Source organism: Hyperolius riggenbachi, chromosome 7 (genome assembly GCF_040937935.1).
Source record: "Hyperolius riggenbachi isolate aHypRig1 chromosome 7, aHypRig1.pri, whole genome shotgun sequence".
Classification (NCBI taxonomy): domain Eukaryota; kingdom Metazoa; phylum Chordata; class Amphibia; order Anura; family Hyperoliidae; genus Hyperolius; species Hyperolius riggenbachi.
In genome coordinates this window covers 67,559,420-67,574,985 of record NC_090652.1, presented here as the reverse complement: position 1 = coordinate 67,574,985, position 15,566 = coordinate 67,559,420, and the positions used below count along the sequence as shown (strand labels likewise).

The 15,566-nt window shown below is 42.5% G+C and overlaps 1 protein-coding gene across 1 annotated transcript in view; it reads right to left on the bottom strand.

Moving 5' to 3' along the window:
• LOC137526043 (chitin synthase chs-2-like) overlaps positions 1-15,566 on the bottom strand; it is a 125,598-nt gene that overhangs the window by 19,542 nt on the left and 90,490 nt on the right. The window contains exons 9-10 of the mRNA XM_068247255.1: positions 9,305-9,589; positions 6,009-6,188 (exon numbers count right to left, since the gene is read on the bottom strand). Coding sequence (XP_068103356.1) covers positions 6,009-6,188; positions 9,305-9,589 — 465 coding nt within the window. The remainder of the gene's footprint in view (positions 1-6,008; positions 6,189-9,304; positions 9,590-15,566) is intronic.

The window sequence follows — 15,566 nt, the reverse complement described above, 5'->3', positions numbered from 1 at the left end:
GGAGAGGGAAGACTCTGGGTCCTGTAGAGCCATCTCGTTCTTCTCCTGCCGGTCTCCTCGTTCCCCCACAGGCTTCACCAACGAAATCTCCCGCTGTGGGAGACTTTGTCAGTCTTCGAAAGCACTCAAGCTTCCAAAGTCCAGCGGCTCTGTACTGCGCACACAGAAGTGTGTTAGAGAAGGGACTCGCGCCTGCGCAGTGCAGAGTGACCCGTCTTTGGAAGCCCGAATGCTTCCAAAGACTGCCAAAGTATCACTAACCCCCAAAGAAAGCAGTCCACAACCAGTGATGATCGTAATCAGCTAAAGATGATTACGCAAAATTTTGCGCACATTTTTGCATGTACGCCTATACGCAATTACGAATTGTTAATTCAATTGACTTTCTATAAGCATTCGTAATTACGCATTAATTTACGCTTAATTTTGTGCCGATTTTGGCGGTGAACAGCTAAGCCCCCATACATGCTATTGCTACCAAAATTGCTAAATTTTCAAAAAAAAACTCGTAGTTTTTGAGAAACTTAATTTTAAAAAAGCAAAGAAAAATGGTTTTTAAACTCAAACAAATAACAGTTTAAAAACCATTTTTCTTTGTATTTATAAAATCTATTTTTTCAAAAACTACAAGGGCCTTGATTCACAAAAGGGTGCTAACTTAGTTAGCATGTCTAAAAGCCCCTTAGCATGCCTAAAGCCCTTTAGGACATGCAAAGTTTTGCGTCCTAAGTTAGCGCGCGCAAAGGTTAGCACTAAGCTACGTTTTGGCGCACCCATTTGTGACGTTTTAGGGGTACCCGGTATGACGATTTAGTCACACCTAATGTGACTTTTAGCTCGCACCGCGCAGCACTAAATTTTGCGCGCGATCAACAAAAGCTTTGGACGTGCTAACTGCTTAGCACCCTAGTTAGCACGCCCAAAGCTTTTAGCCGTGCTAACTGAGTTGCACCCTTTTGTGAATCGAGCCCCTGGACTTTTTGAAAAAGTATTTTTTTGACTTGTACCCACTATTCTCCTTAACATACAGTATGTAGCAATGTATGCAGGCTTTGCTATTCACCGGCAAAATCAGCAAAAATTACACGTAAATTATGCGTAAATTCATGCATAATTAAGAATGCTTACAATTGCATATGAAATTAACCACTTAAGTACCAGCGGTCTCTGCCCCCTTAAGGACCAGAGCCCGCTGGTACAAGAAACAGCGGAATAGCGTCGAATACCGACGAATTGCCGCACATACCAGCTGCAATCGCCATCACCGCCACGCGCTGGAAACCTGGGCCACCCACTCTGCCATCTCTATGATGGCAGAGTTCCTGTGAGCCGGTCAGGAGCCGTATTCAATAGCTCCTGACCCTGCCTATTAACCACTTAACGACCAGCTAATAGAGATGGACCGAACGGTTCCAGGCGAACTTTGGGGGTTCGCGTTCGCCTGCATCAGGCGAACTTTTGCGAAAGTTCGATTCGCCCCATAATGCTGTATTGAGCAAAATGTTTACCCTCCATTTCACTGTCAAACACACTGCTTTCAGTGCTAGAGAACCCACCCACCCTCCTTTCAAGCTAGGTCCTTTATACCATTTGACTCAGTTGTCTGCCTACACTAATTAGTTATGGGACAGCTGCTACACACTCTGCTAGGGAGATTTTAATTGGCCTCTCTTCTTCCAGGGAATTATACTATTTTAAAAACCAGTATACATCATACCATAGCTGGGAATCGAACCTAGATATCACTGTGTGGTGGGCACGTCACCCTAAGCACTGTACCACTACAGTAGTAAGTGAAGTTAGCCTAAAATTTAACATTTATGCTCAATGCAATAGAACCATTAGGTCGCTTAAAGGAGAACTGTAGTGAGAGGTATATGGAGGCTGCCATATTGATTTCCTTTTAAGCTATACCAGTTGCCTGGCAGCCCTGCTGATCTATTTGGCTGCAGTAATAATAATAATAATCCAAACATTTGTATAGTGCTTTTCTCCTGTCGGACTCAAAGCGCTTAAGAGCTGCAGCCACAGGGACGCACTCAAGAGGCCACCCTGCAGTGTTAGGGAGTCTTGCCTTGAACTCCTTACTGAATAGGTACTTGACCTAGCCAGGATTCAAACCCTGGTCTCCCATGTCGAAGGCAGAGCCCTTAACCAGTACACTATCCAGCCACTATAGTGTGAATCACACCAGAAACAAGCATGCAGCTAATCTTGTCAGATCTTACAAAAATGTCAAACACCAGATCTGCTGCATGCTTGTTCAGGGTCTAGGGCTAAAAGTATTGGAGGCAGAGGATCTGCAGGATAGCCAGGTAACTGGTATTGCTTAAAAGGAAATCAATATGGTAGCCTCCATATACCTTTCACTACAGTTCTCCTTTAAAGGGAACCTTAACTGTGAATGATATGGATGTTTCCTGTAAACAATACCAGTTGCCTGGCAGTCCAGCTGATCTTTGTGACTGCAATAGTGGCTGAATCACACCCTGAAACAAGCATGCAGCTAATCCAGTCTGACTTCAGTCAGAGCACCTGATCTGCATGCTTGTTCAGGGGCTGTGGCTAAAAGTATTAGAGACACAGGATCAGCAGGCGATTCAGGCAACTGGTATTATTTTAAAAGGAAAAATCCATATCCTTCTCCGTTTAGGTTCCCTTTAAGGATTTGTAGCATAAAAGCCAACTCACATTGGCTGGGATTTGAACCTGGGTCTCACAGTATGGTGGACAAGCACACTAACCACTATACCAACTGAAGCTGGCCTGAAATTGCTAGCCTAAAATGTACTATTTATGCTCAATACAAGAGAAAAAGTAGACAAGACAAATAACTAGAGTTGGGCGAACTGTTAGTTGAACTGCAGCCGAACTGTTCGGCTGCCCAACCTGTCATGTCGCTGTGGCTCTTACTACTTCCGGGTCGCAATGACCCGGAGTAGTACGTCTGCGCTGGCCCGGCGGAGCACGTCCTAGATCGCGCTCCCGTTGCCGGGCACTCTCTGCGCATGTGTGTGACATGTGTGTGGAAATCGCTGCGGAGGGGGGCTTTGAGGAGCCCCCCCCGCTACTCACCAATGGCCGGCGGCGATCAGACCCCCCCAGCAGGACATCCCCCTAGTGGGGAAAAAATGGGGGAAGTCTGATCGCCCTGGTGTAATCCTCATCGGTGCTGCGGGCTGTAGAGCCCACGCAGCACCGATCATTAGAAATGTGCCTGGTCCTTAAGTGGTTAATGTAAGCCAATGGGAGCTGATTATGTTGATAGACAGGGTCAGGAGCCAATAAAAAAATCAGCTCCTGACCAGCTAACAAGGCTCTGCCCTTATAGAGACGGCAGAGCAAGTGAGCTGCGGCAGGGAGACAGTGGCGAGATCGTCGGGAGCGACGAGAACGTGTGGCGTTGGTGGATTGAAAATTAACGCCCTGGCAGCCAGATCAGCATCAAAACAGGGCGTAGATTTCAATCATCAAGGTCCTTAAGTAGTTAATTACGTTCCCATTATGATTATGATGCATAAATGTGAATTACGTTGCATAATTACGCATAGGCAGTGTTGGGTCGAAATTTCGCATGTGCAAAATTTCACATCGAAATTTGCAATAACGCATCATAATCGTAATGCAAAATATTAGAGACAATCATAATTAATTTCGTATATAAAAGTAGTATTTCAAAATTTTGCGTTATTTTTTGCATAATTTTTCCAGTTTTGCATAATTTCATGCTTATTTTAGAGGTTAATAGCAAAGCCCCCATACATGCTATTGCTACCAAATTTATTTATTGCTACCAAATTTGCTACATATGTTTATTACGAATGACTACACAAAATCAATTGAATTTGCAAATCGTAATTCTGTATAAGCGTAATTGCAAAAATGTACGCAACATTTAGCAAAATCGTAATTTGTTCATTACGATCATCACTACGCATAGGTGTAATTTCTGCTCATTCCTATGCATGACCAAATTGGGTGTGGACTGCTAATGACAGTAATGCTTACATTTTCTCATTTATGCTTATACGGAATTACGATTTGTAAATTCAATTGATTTTGTATAGTAGTTCATAATTTTGCATAAAATTAAACGTAATTTTCACGTAATTTTGTGCCTACTTTTGAATAGCAAAGCCCCCATACATGCTATTGCTACTAAAATTGCTACATATGTTAAGGAGAATAGTTGGCACAAGTAAAAATAAAATTGCAAAGATAGAATAGTTTTTAAACAAAAGAATGACAGTTTAAAAAACATTTTTCTTTGCATATTTAAAATGAGATTTTCTCAAAAACTACAATATCTTTTGGAAAAGTTATGTTTTGACTTGTACCCAATATTCACCTTAACATATGCAGCAATTTTGGTAGCAATAGCATGTATGGGGGCTTTGCTATTAACCGCTTAAGTCGGCACAACATTTTGCAAAATTGTGCAAAAATTACACAAAATTATGAATTATTACTATTACATACGAAATTAATTATTATTTTCCTGGAAATTTCATATTACAATTATGATGCGTAAATGCGAATTCTGATTCACATCTGTGAAGTTTCGGTCCACCACTAGCTAACGGGGATCCTGTGGGGGGAACACAGACACCTGTAGGAGAATGGGAAGGCTCTACTGGACCCAGAACCTTCCCTCTCCTTAGGTGAGTATCTGTTTTTTCTTTTAAATTTTACTTCAGACTCTCTTTAAAGATGGCTTGGATGCTTCCCTTGCATTGAAGGGCATCCACGGCTATAATTACTAGGTTATTCCAGGGAAGTTTGATCCAGGGACTTATTCTCTGACTGCTGTCTATAGTAGGGAAGATTAATTGGACCAGGCATTGTAAGATTTTTTCGTCTCCTGGCTGGATCACCTGGGATATGTACGGGTTCCAGACAGCGTTTTTTTTTTTTTCTTCTTTCTTTCTTCAGTTGAACTTGATGGAAGGATATCTTTTTTTTTCAACCAAACTATGTTACTACTAGTTGACTTAAGCCCGTTTAAAAATGGGCTCTAAGTCTCTTCATGCCGTCACCACCAGTTAGTGTGCGCGCACGCATGCCACGCGTGCACCCACCGTTGGTCGCCCACGCACCAGCCGCCCGATCATGCTCGCGCTTGCCACCCACGCATGTGGCGCGCGCACCCATCTGCACACGCCGCCCGCCCCCTTTGGGGCAGGTCCTCCACTGCCACACGTCATTCCCCCCCAGCTCTCGGCAGTGTCTCTGCGTCCCTCCGTGCACATGCGCAGAGACAAAAGCACTGACACACGAGCATGGGACGCAGGGACATTTGCCAATTATTAGTATTAGGGCCTCGATTCACAAAGCGGTGATAACCCAGTTATCACGCCTAAAAGACTTTAGGCGTGATAACCTTTGCACCACTGAGTTATCACTGATTTTTGCTCTAACTCGCGCGAAGTTTCCGCGCGTACGCGCATACGCGCGTACGTGCGCGCGCAAAGTCCCATAGGGTTTAATGGGAGCTTCGCGCGAAGCGGGGATGCTGCGCGCGCGCGTGCGCGGTTGCGCACTCAAAATTTTGTGCGCGGAAAATTCGCGCGAGTTGCTTCTTATCATGCCTAAAGTGAGTTTAGGCGTGATAAGGGGCTTTTCACTGGCGTGCAAACACTTTGCATCGCTTTGTGAATCGAGCCCTAGGTGTCCTCGCTCATCCCTATTGCTTTCTGAGGGATTGATCACTATCAATGTATATGTTGCATTTTTATATTTAACATATCACCACTGATTCACTCGCCACCAGAGCTGCGGCGAAGGCACAGGATGGATGCAAGGGGCTGGAGGAGGCCCCAGGTAAGTGGATTTTTTTTTTTTTTTATTGTGCTCTGACCTTTCCTTCAAAAAAGGTAATACTTCTAAGTGACACATGATTCCTAGCAAAAAGTACATTGTTTAGTTTTGTGTTTAGGTAATTTTTATGAAGTCGCTTGCTATTATAGTGTTTGTAATTTCAAACAGTTTCTGATGTATCACATACTGACCAATAATGCTGAGGAAGGTGGCAGTCATCAGGAAGGCATAAAACACGCTGAGAAATGCCGCCACAATGATCTGGGTGTTGGGTTTCACCAAAAAGCAGACTGCAACAAAGCAGGCGGGGGGGATGATGGCAATCACAATGCTGACATTCATATCCCAGTGAAACAGGAAGGAAAAAGCTCCTGGAAACAGAAATACAGAAACATGTGAAGACCACAATTGCCGAAAATGTAAGAATGTAAAATCCTATATAATCATTTGCAAGTGTCCCTGCGTCCTGCTTTGTCCCTGTGTCAGTCCTGTTTTGCACTGCGCATGTGCAGGGACGCAAAGACACTGAAGACTTGCAGGGGAGGACGTGACCAGAAGCGGCGGGCGTGTCTGGGCGCTCGCGCAGTGACAGAACTAGCCCATTTTTAAATGGGCTAAGGTCACTAGTACATGTAATAACATACACATAAGAAGTATGCTTCTCCCGGAGTAAAATGGGCCATAAATTACTTTTCTCCTATGTTGCTGATAATTACAGTAGGTAGTAAAAGTCTGACAGAACCAACAGGTTTGGGACTAGTCCATCTCCTCATGGGTGATACTCACCAAGGCTTTTATTCTTTATAAAGACACTACCTGAAAAATGATTTATACAATGATGTTGACCAGTCTCCCTGCACACTTTTTGTGGCTTTTTTAACTATTGGATGCCTATTTCACGTAGTTCTCTAGCCAGAGCGCTCATTGGACAATCATCTTTTTTTACACACACCCCAGGGCGGTAACAACAGGACGATTTGGTTCATTTCTGCTGGTGACTGAGGACAGCGTTCCTGTATGTCGGATTTAGACACTCTGCACTTTAGGTAATTTTCTTTTCCCTACTGTGGGTACTTTGTTTTTATATTATTATATTCTCTGTGGGACCCTTATGGTGACTGGTATGTATAGATTGTGTCTTCTGGTATAATGGTACTATTGGCATTGTGTTATTCTGGGTGCATGCACTGGGGATGGGCATGTTATTATGCATGCAATTATCCAGTTATTTATATGAGATCTGTACGCATAGCTGCCGTCTGTAGTGCATGGGAACCTGTATTGGATGTTGCATAGACTATAGCTTCTTACCACTTATGGTACTGGGTTCACACTTCTTGACAATTTGCTGTTGATGATTGGTGTACAGCTTTTACATGTTGTCATGTAGGGTATGGACTATCATCTCAGAGCACCCATATTACCTGGCTCACACTATGTGGCATCTTTAACCACTTCAGCCTGCAGGTATTTTCACCTTCAGAATTAAGGCAATTTTCCCCTGTCAGCACTCCTCCCATTCATCTGCCAATAACTTTATCACTACTCATCACAAGTAAATGATCTATACCTTGTTTTCTTGCCACCAATTAGGCTTTCTTTGGGTGGTACATTTTGCTATGAATTATTTTATTCTAAACTAGTAACCTTAGCCATTTAAAAACAGGCTAGGTCTGTCTGTACTCCGCGCTTGCAGCTTGTACACGCGCCCAGGCGCACACGCCCGCCCCTTTTGGCCCCGTCCTCCCTCCGCTCTACACAGTCTCTGCGTCCCTGCCTGTATGGACACACACACACACACAGGAAGTCAGGCACATGGACGCAGAGACAGTTGCATGATAGAGGATGCATTTTAACAGGAATAATAAGAAAAAATGGGGAAAAAATCATTATTTCTTATTTTTCAGCCATTATAGTTTTAAAATAAAATGTTCTACTGTGGATAAAATTCACACATTTCATTTGCCCATTTGTCCCGGTTATTGCAACGTTTAAAATATTTCCCTAGTATAATTTATGCCGCAAATATTTTATTTAGAAATACAGGTGCATTTTTTTCAGTTTTGCGTCCATCACTAATTACAAGCCCATATGGGCTCAAGGTAATATGGTGTATAGTAATATACCTTCACAACATACATATTTAAAAATGTAAGTCCCTAAGGTAACTATTTATGGTTTTTTTTTTAAACTGTAATTTTTTTATTTATTTTTTTAAACGTGTGTTTTTATTTTTTTAGTTAATGGACAGAGTGGGGAGTCAATCAATTTTTATTTAGTGTGTATTGTGTTCCCATTTGTATGTTTGTTTGTTTTTTTTCATTTGTACTTTAATTTTACTTTTTGGCCACTAAGTGGTGCTAAGCACTCTCCTGGAAGATACCATGGAGTGCGAGATCTTTTGTTTGCTTCATGAATCAAATACCTCCTGTTTGGAGGCAAATGATTCATTTGCAGGGAATTGTTTGCCTCAGGGGAACACTGGTTCCTCTTCAGCATTCAATTCCCTGTAGTAGCAGCAGGGAATGAGCCGGCTGCACACAGATATGAGTGCAGAAGGGCAGCAACACTGCTGGACGGATATATTCATCCAGATTGCCTTTGAGTGGTGATTTTTGGACAAATATATCAGGCCAGATTGGCTTAAGTGGTTAAGCACCCATTTTGCATGGTTCACACTATGAGGCATCTCATAGTAGTATTGTGGTGTACACGCAAGGCTGTTTACCCTGGCTATAGGGCCTGGCAATATGGTGGTGCTTGATACTACAGCTTGCTTGGTATTTAGGGTTGCACTATATGTTTATGTACTGCAGCACAATGTATATTATATTCTTGCTAATCTGGGTTCTGAGGGCTTTATCACAGCTATACTGTTCTGAGGGGTTTGTTAATATGCAGGGTTTTATTTTTATTTTTTTGGACTATGACTGGTTGCGTTACATGTTGTTTTCAGATTCTGGTCTCTTAACCTTGGGTTTTATCCTGGTAAGCGACTATTTTTATACTAGTGGTTTGTCCACTGTTTCCTGATAAGTACAGACATCTGAATGAGGGTAGGTGTATTGACCTATGTTTGTGTGCATGTTATATGGGGTATATTTTTTTCCTACAGGGTTAGTTTTGGGACAAGGGTGTAATATTAGAGAAATATGTAAAGTGGAGAAAACTTGTCCATGGTTATGGGGTATCACCATAAACAACTTTACTTCATATCACGTATTTCTCATTGCAACAATATTCCTGCAGTGTTGAACCATCCAAAGCCACACACACCACTCTAAGGCCTCATGCACACATTTGGCCTAAGAGGTCGGTTTGGGCCATATCAACAAACAATCTATCTATGAGTACAGAAGAGGAGAACATTTTAAACCTCTACGACGTGTAAAGAAAAAAAAAAGATAAGACAATTGCAAGGAAAAAAAATAAATAAATAAAGATAATACAGTATATAGCAGAAGAAATTAGAAGTTTGTATTGTTACCGGCTAGCATCAGGCACACGGCTGCAGGACTCAAAATGGAAGATGACATTGATAGTGTCAGATAAAGGATGTACAGAAAGGAGATGGATGGATTCTTCTTTGATGTCTCCTTTCCAGTTTGCAGTAAATCCAGAATATTTGCCATAGTTGAAGGACCCCATCTCCTCCTCTGATTGTAAAACTCTTGGAACTCCATTGGAGCATTGGTGTAGGCATCTGCAGCAGCATTGTACTCCACACGCCAGCCATGTTGGAGGAGTAATGTACAAAGCCAACGGTCTTCTCCTGAGTGACAGAAGAGGGGACATAGTAAGTTAATGGTGATGCGCAAATCAATGGTATAGAAATGGTAAAGGGACAGAAAGATCTCAAAGTGCAACTTTTGATCATTAGAATAATTATTACAATGACTTTTACATTAAATATCCTGGTTTCATAATAAACAGGTGAGAGGGCGGGGCTACATACCAATATATAGCTATTGGAAGTGTTTTTTGTCCTGAAATCGGGATATTTAATCTAAAAGTGGGTACCCCAAATAATTTACTGTATTCTACTTTGGGTCGTTACAGTTTCTCTTTAAAGTGAACCCCAAGGTCAACTGATGAGATAAGCAATTGTATTTATCCTTCTACTCCTTAACCACTTTACCCCCCGCGGTACGGATTTCTCCGTCCCTTTTTCCATCCTTATAAAACCAAGGGACGGAGAAATCCGTACCTCCTGCGCTGCCGCCGCTGTCCACGCTGCCGCCTCTCGTGCACGCCACCGCCCGCTCGCCCGGAGATCAATGAACGGGAAAATCCATTCCCGTTCGTTGATCTAAGCCCCCGCAATGATCTGCTGCTTCTATGAGAAACAGCGCGATCATTGTGATTTTTCCAGCCTCATAGTGCTTCCTGTAAGCGTCCTTCCGGACGCTTACAGGTCGCATGAACAAAGCATCACTGTGGCCATCTTGTGGCCAAATACTAAAACTACACCCTAAAGCATTTTACATATACAAATACATTAGTTTTACACAATAAAATTAACTCATTACCTCCCACACTCCCCAATTTTTATTTTTTTTGTAATTAAAAAAAAAAATACAATTAAAAAAAACATAAATAGTTACCTTAGGGACTGAACTTTTTAAATATTTATGTCAGGAGGGTATAACACTGTTACTTTATAAACTATGGGCTTGTAATTAGGGATGGATGCAAAACTGAAAAAAATGCACCTTTATTTCCAAATAAAATATTGGCGCCAAACATTGTGATATGGACATAATTTAAACAGTTTTATAACCGGGACAAATGGGCAAATACATTTCATGGGTTTTAATTACAGTAGCATGCATTATTTAAAAAACTATAATGGCCGAAAACTGAAAAATAATGATTTTTTCCCCACATTTTTTCCTGTTTTCCCATTAAAACACATTTAGAACAAAATAATTCTTGGCATAATGTCCCACCTAAAAAAAGCCTAATTGGTGGTGAAAAAAACAAGATATAGTTCATTTCATTGTGATAAGTAATAATAAAGTTATAGACGAATTAATGGAAGGAGCGCTGAAAGGTGAAAATCGCTCTGGTGTTTCAGGGGTAAATCCCCTCGGTGGGGAAGTGGTTAAATGACTTTTTAGATATCCCATAGTTTTATTTTATATTTAAACATTTACAAAGTAGTTTGAATGTTTTATTGTGTCTGCTCAAAGGCAGTCTATTAGGTGTCCCAGAGTAAACACACATGGACTTTTGACCTTAATCTATCTCTCCCCTGCCAGGAAAACTTTAATAGCTTTAATTTGCTTATTAGTGAGGCTTACTATATTCCTTACAAGACAAAAAAAATGGCAGTTGCACACCTGAACATTTCTTTCAGGCAGCAAAAAGAAAAAAAAAACAGCATGGTTATTAATGTTTTGCACTGTACATACACATGTTTATCTTATCATGTTACTTGTCATCTTGGATACACGTTAACAAACCAATGGGAATCCTCCTTGGGAAGTTCATAAAAATGGAATCATATCCTACATTTTGCAGCCATTAAGTATCTAAATCAGTATGGAGGTAGTTATAATTTTGTTTAAGTTGGAGCAGGACTGCACCTAAAATTATTGTAAGACCATACATACACCAAAAATAATACTAATAATAATAATAAAACAAATCCCATAATGTAATCAGGTAAGGTTGAAGGACAACTAAAATGAGATGGATAAGGAGGCTGCCGTATTTGCCTGGAAGCCCTGCTAATCTTTGGCTGCAGCAGAGTCCGATTCTGAATCACACACCTGTAATAAGCATGCAGCTAATATTGTCAGAAACATTTGATCTGCATGCTTGTTCAAGGTCTATGACTTAATTATTAGAAGCCGATGATCAGCACAGCAGCCAGACAATTTTCATTGTGCAAGGAATTAATATGACAGCTTCCATATCCCTCTCACTTCAGTTGTTCTTTAACCATTTCAGCCCGCAGGGATTTTTCGCCTTGTGCATCAGAGCAATTTTCACCTTCCATTCATTCACTAATACCTTTATCATCACTTATTATTATTAGTTACTAGCTGGTTGCCCGGGTATGTAATTGGCTAGTGTTAGCTCTGCCCACTTTTTCTAATCCTAACACACAATTACTGAATGATGACCTAGTTTGTGAGCTTTGCGGTCTTTGGCATCAATAATTGGCATTGAAATGAAATAAATCTAATTGGCTGTGGCTCCACTCCTTTGAAAATCAATAGGTGAATTTTGATTAGCTTTTGTAGGCTCCACCCACTTTTCTGAATATTAATCCCAGTCACCCAGTGACCAACTGTACAAAGTTTAAGAACCCTGCCATTGACAGACAGTGTAAGAATGGCTGCAGTTTACATTCTGGCAGTGAAATTTGTATTTTTCTCCACCCACTGATGTCCTAATGTTTCCCGGGTATGTATTTGGCTGCTGTTGGCTGTGGTCACTTTTTCTAACCCTAACACACAATTGTCAATAGTCAATGACCAAGTTTGTGAGATTTGTGGTCTTTGGCATCAATAATTTGCATTGAAATAAAATAAATCTGATTGGCTGTGGCTCCACCCCTTTTCTGAATTTGAACCCCAATCACCCAATGGCCAACTGTACCAGGTACAGGTGATTAACAGTGCTAGAGGCTTGTGCCATTAACAGTGCAAGAATTGCATCAATTAAATATTCCCCTTAAAGATTAATAGGTGGATTTTGATTGTTTTTTTGTAGGCTACACCCACATTTCTGAATATTAATCTCAGTCACCCAGTGACCAACTGTGCAAAGTTTGAGAACCCTACCATTAATAATGTAAGAATTGCTGCAGTTTACATTTTCTCAGTGAAATTTGTATTTGTCTCCGCCTACTGATGACCCAGCATTGCCCGATTACGTATTTGGCTAGTGTTGGCTGTGCCCACTTGTCCTAACCCTAACACACAATTACTCAATTACTCAATGACCAAGTTTGTGAGCTTTGCGGTCTTTGGCATCAATAACCTGCATTAAGGCTGCTTACACACAGGGACGTTACAGGCGCACGTTAGTGTGCCTGTAACGCTCCCCCAACGCACAGCAATGTAACACAAGTGGGCTGTTCACACAGCCCATGTTGCGTTACATATAACGCTGCACGTTCTCCCGAAAGTGCAGCATGCTACGGCGTTAGAGCGGCTATAGCCGCGTTAGACTGTTTGCACGTGCTCAGTGGGGGGCAGAGAGGAGGCGGGGAGAGCCAGCTACAGTAGCCACGCACATGGCTACTTAATATTCACTGCACTGGCGGCAGCTGATTGGCCGGAGGGACCACGTGATGCGGAGTGTCTCGCTCCGCATCACGTGGTCCCGCCGGCCAATCAGCGCCACTCTGGGAGACCTTATAGGGATAGAGCCGCCTAACGCGGCTCACTCTACCGTCCTATCTTGCAGCACCATACATTGTGTTAGGTGCACGTTATGCGACCTTAACGTGGCACCTAACGCAACGTCTTGGTGTGCAAGTAGCCTACAATGAAACAAATCAGATTGGCTGTTTGGGGCTCCACCCCCTTATATAAATTTAAACCCCAGTCACGCAATGATCAACTGTACCAGGTTTGAGGCTTGTGCCATTTACAGTGCAAGAATGGCAGCAATGAAATATTCCCCTGAAAAATCAATAGGTAATTTTTGATTGTTTTTTGTAGGCTCCATCCACTTTTCTGAATATTAATCCCAGTCACCCAGTAACCAACTGTGCAAAGTTTGAGAACTCTACCATTAACAGTGTAAGAATGGCTGCTGTTTACATTTTCCCAGTAAAATTTGTATTTGTCTCCGCCCACTTATGACCCTGCATTGCCCGCTTATGTATTTGGCTGGTGTTGGCTGCGCCCACTTTCCTAACCCTAACACACAATTAATCAATTACTCAATTACCAATTTTGTGAGCTTTGCGGTGTTTGGCAACAATAATTTGCATTGGAATGAAACAAATCTGATTGGCTATTTGTGGGTTCACCCCCTTTCTGAAATTGAACCCCAGTCACCCAATGATCAACTATACCAGGTTTGAGGCTTGTGCCATTAACAGTGCAAGAATGGCAGAAATATTCCCCTTAAAAATCAATAGGTGAATTTTGATTGGCTTTTATAGGCTCCAACCACTTTTCTGAATAATAATCTCAGTCACCCAATGACCAACTGTGCAAAGTTTGAGAACCCTACCATTAACAGTGTAAGAAAAACAAAAGTTTGCTTTCTTAAAACAGACAGAATTTGCGATAATTCAGGTTGGAGTGAGCTTGAGATGTCTCCCAATGCATCACTGTTGAATATATGCAAATTAACCATTATTTCCCTTAGAAGCTAAACACACCTCCAGAACTGCTGGAATGAAATGATGTGTCAGTTTGTTAATTTGCACAAAGCCATAATAATCCAACATGCATACAGACTGTTTTGGATTGTTTGATCCTCAGCAGTGCATGGCATTGATTAATTTGGCTCTATGTAATAGGGCTTGTAACACCGAGAGGTGCAGACTAACCAGCAAGCTCATGGTGACCCAGAACTCATGGTGACCCAGAACTCATTGAAGTGTGTAAGGGACTACAATGGTCCTAAAAGCCCCCTTACTAAGATGTTAAGAAAAACAAAAGTTTGCTTTCTTAAAACAGAAAGAATTTGCGATAATTCAGGTTGGAGTGAGCTTGAGATGTCTCCCAGGGCATCACTGCTGAATATATGCAAATTAACCATTCTACCCTTAGAAGCTAAACACACCTCCAGTGTAACAGTGTAAGAATGGCTGCAGTTTACATTTTCCAGTGAAATTTGTATTTGTCTCTTTTTGGTTATGGGAATAAAAAGTATCCTTAACTTTATTCCAGGTAATGTACTATGTGTGTGCCAAATTTCATTCAAATCCGTTCAGCCGTTTTTGCGTGATCGAGTAACAAACATCCAAACATCCAAACTTTCCCATTTATTATATTAGTAGGATTACAAATTATTGATCTATATCTTGTTTTTTCCACCATAGTGACAGTAGTGATAGCTCCGGTCCCCGCCCATGTCCCTTCCCTCCAAACAGCGGGGAGGGAAGGGACGCGGGTGGGGATTGGAGCTATGCAGGAGGTGGGGGAGCGCGAGACTAACACTACATAGGTAAACACAGCCCGCTGCGACACACTGCTTGTCGACAGTGCGGCTGTGATTTATGGGGGATAGCAGAGCGCAGGAGGAACTTAGGGGGATTGAGATAGCAACAGAGGCTGGGCAATATAAGCAGACCCAGCCTCTGTGTGCGGATATCATTCTTAGAAACCACCTTGGGTTCTCTTTAATCCAAAAGCACCTAGTGCTGTTAGTCTTAGAGCCAGCATTCAGGGGCGTAACAATAGGGGCTGCAGCCCCTGCACCAGCGGGCCCCCCCCCCCTGGGGCCCACTCAGGGCTGTTTTGGGGGGTTGGAGGGGTTGTAGCATGAGGGGAAAGCCATGGTCACACATCGGCGGGTAGGGGGGACAGTCCCCCCCCTCCCTCACCTCGGGCTCTCTCCTCCAGCATCAATAAGAGTCTGTGTAGGCGGTGGGCAGAAACACATACCATCCGCCGTGGAACGCAGGAAGGTATGTGTATCTGCCGCTGCCCGCTGCCTGCACACACACTTATTGAAGCTGGAGGGGAGCGCAGAGGGGAAAGCCCGAGGTGAGGGAGGGGGGGGACCGTCCCTCCTCCCCGCCGATGTGTGGCCATGGCTTTCCCCTCACACTG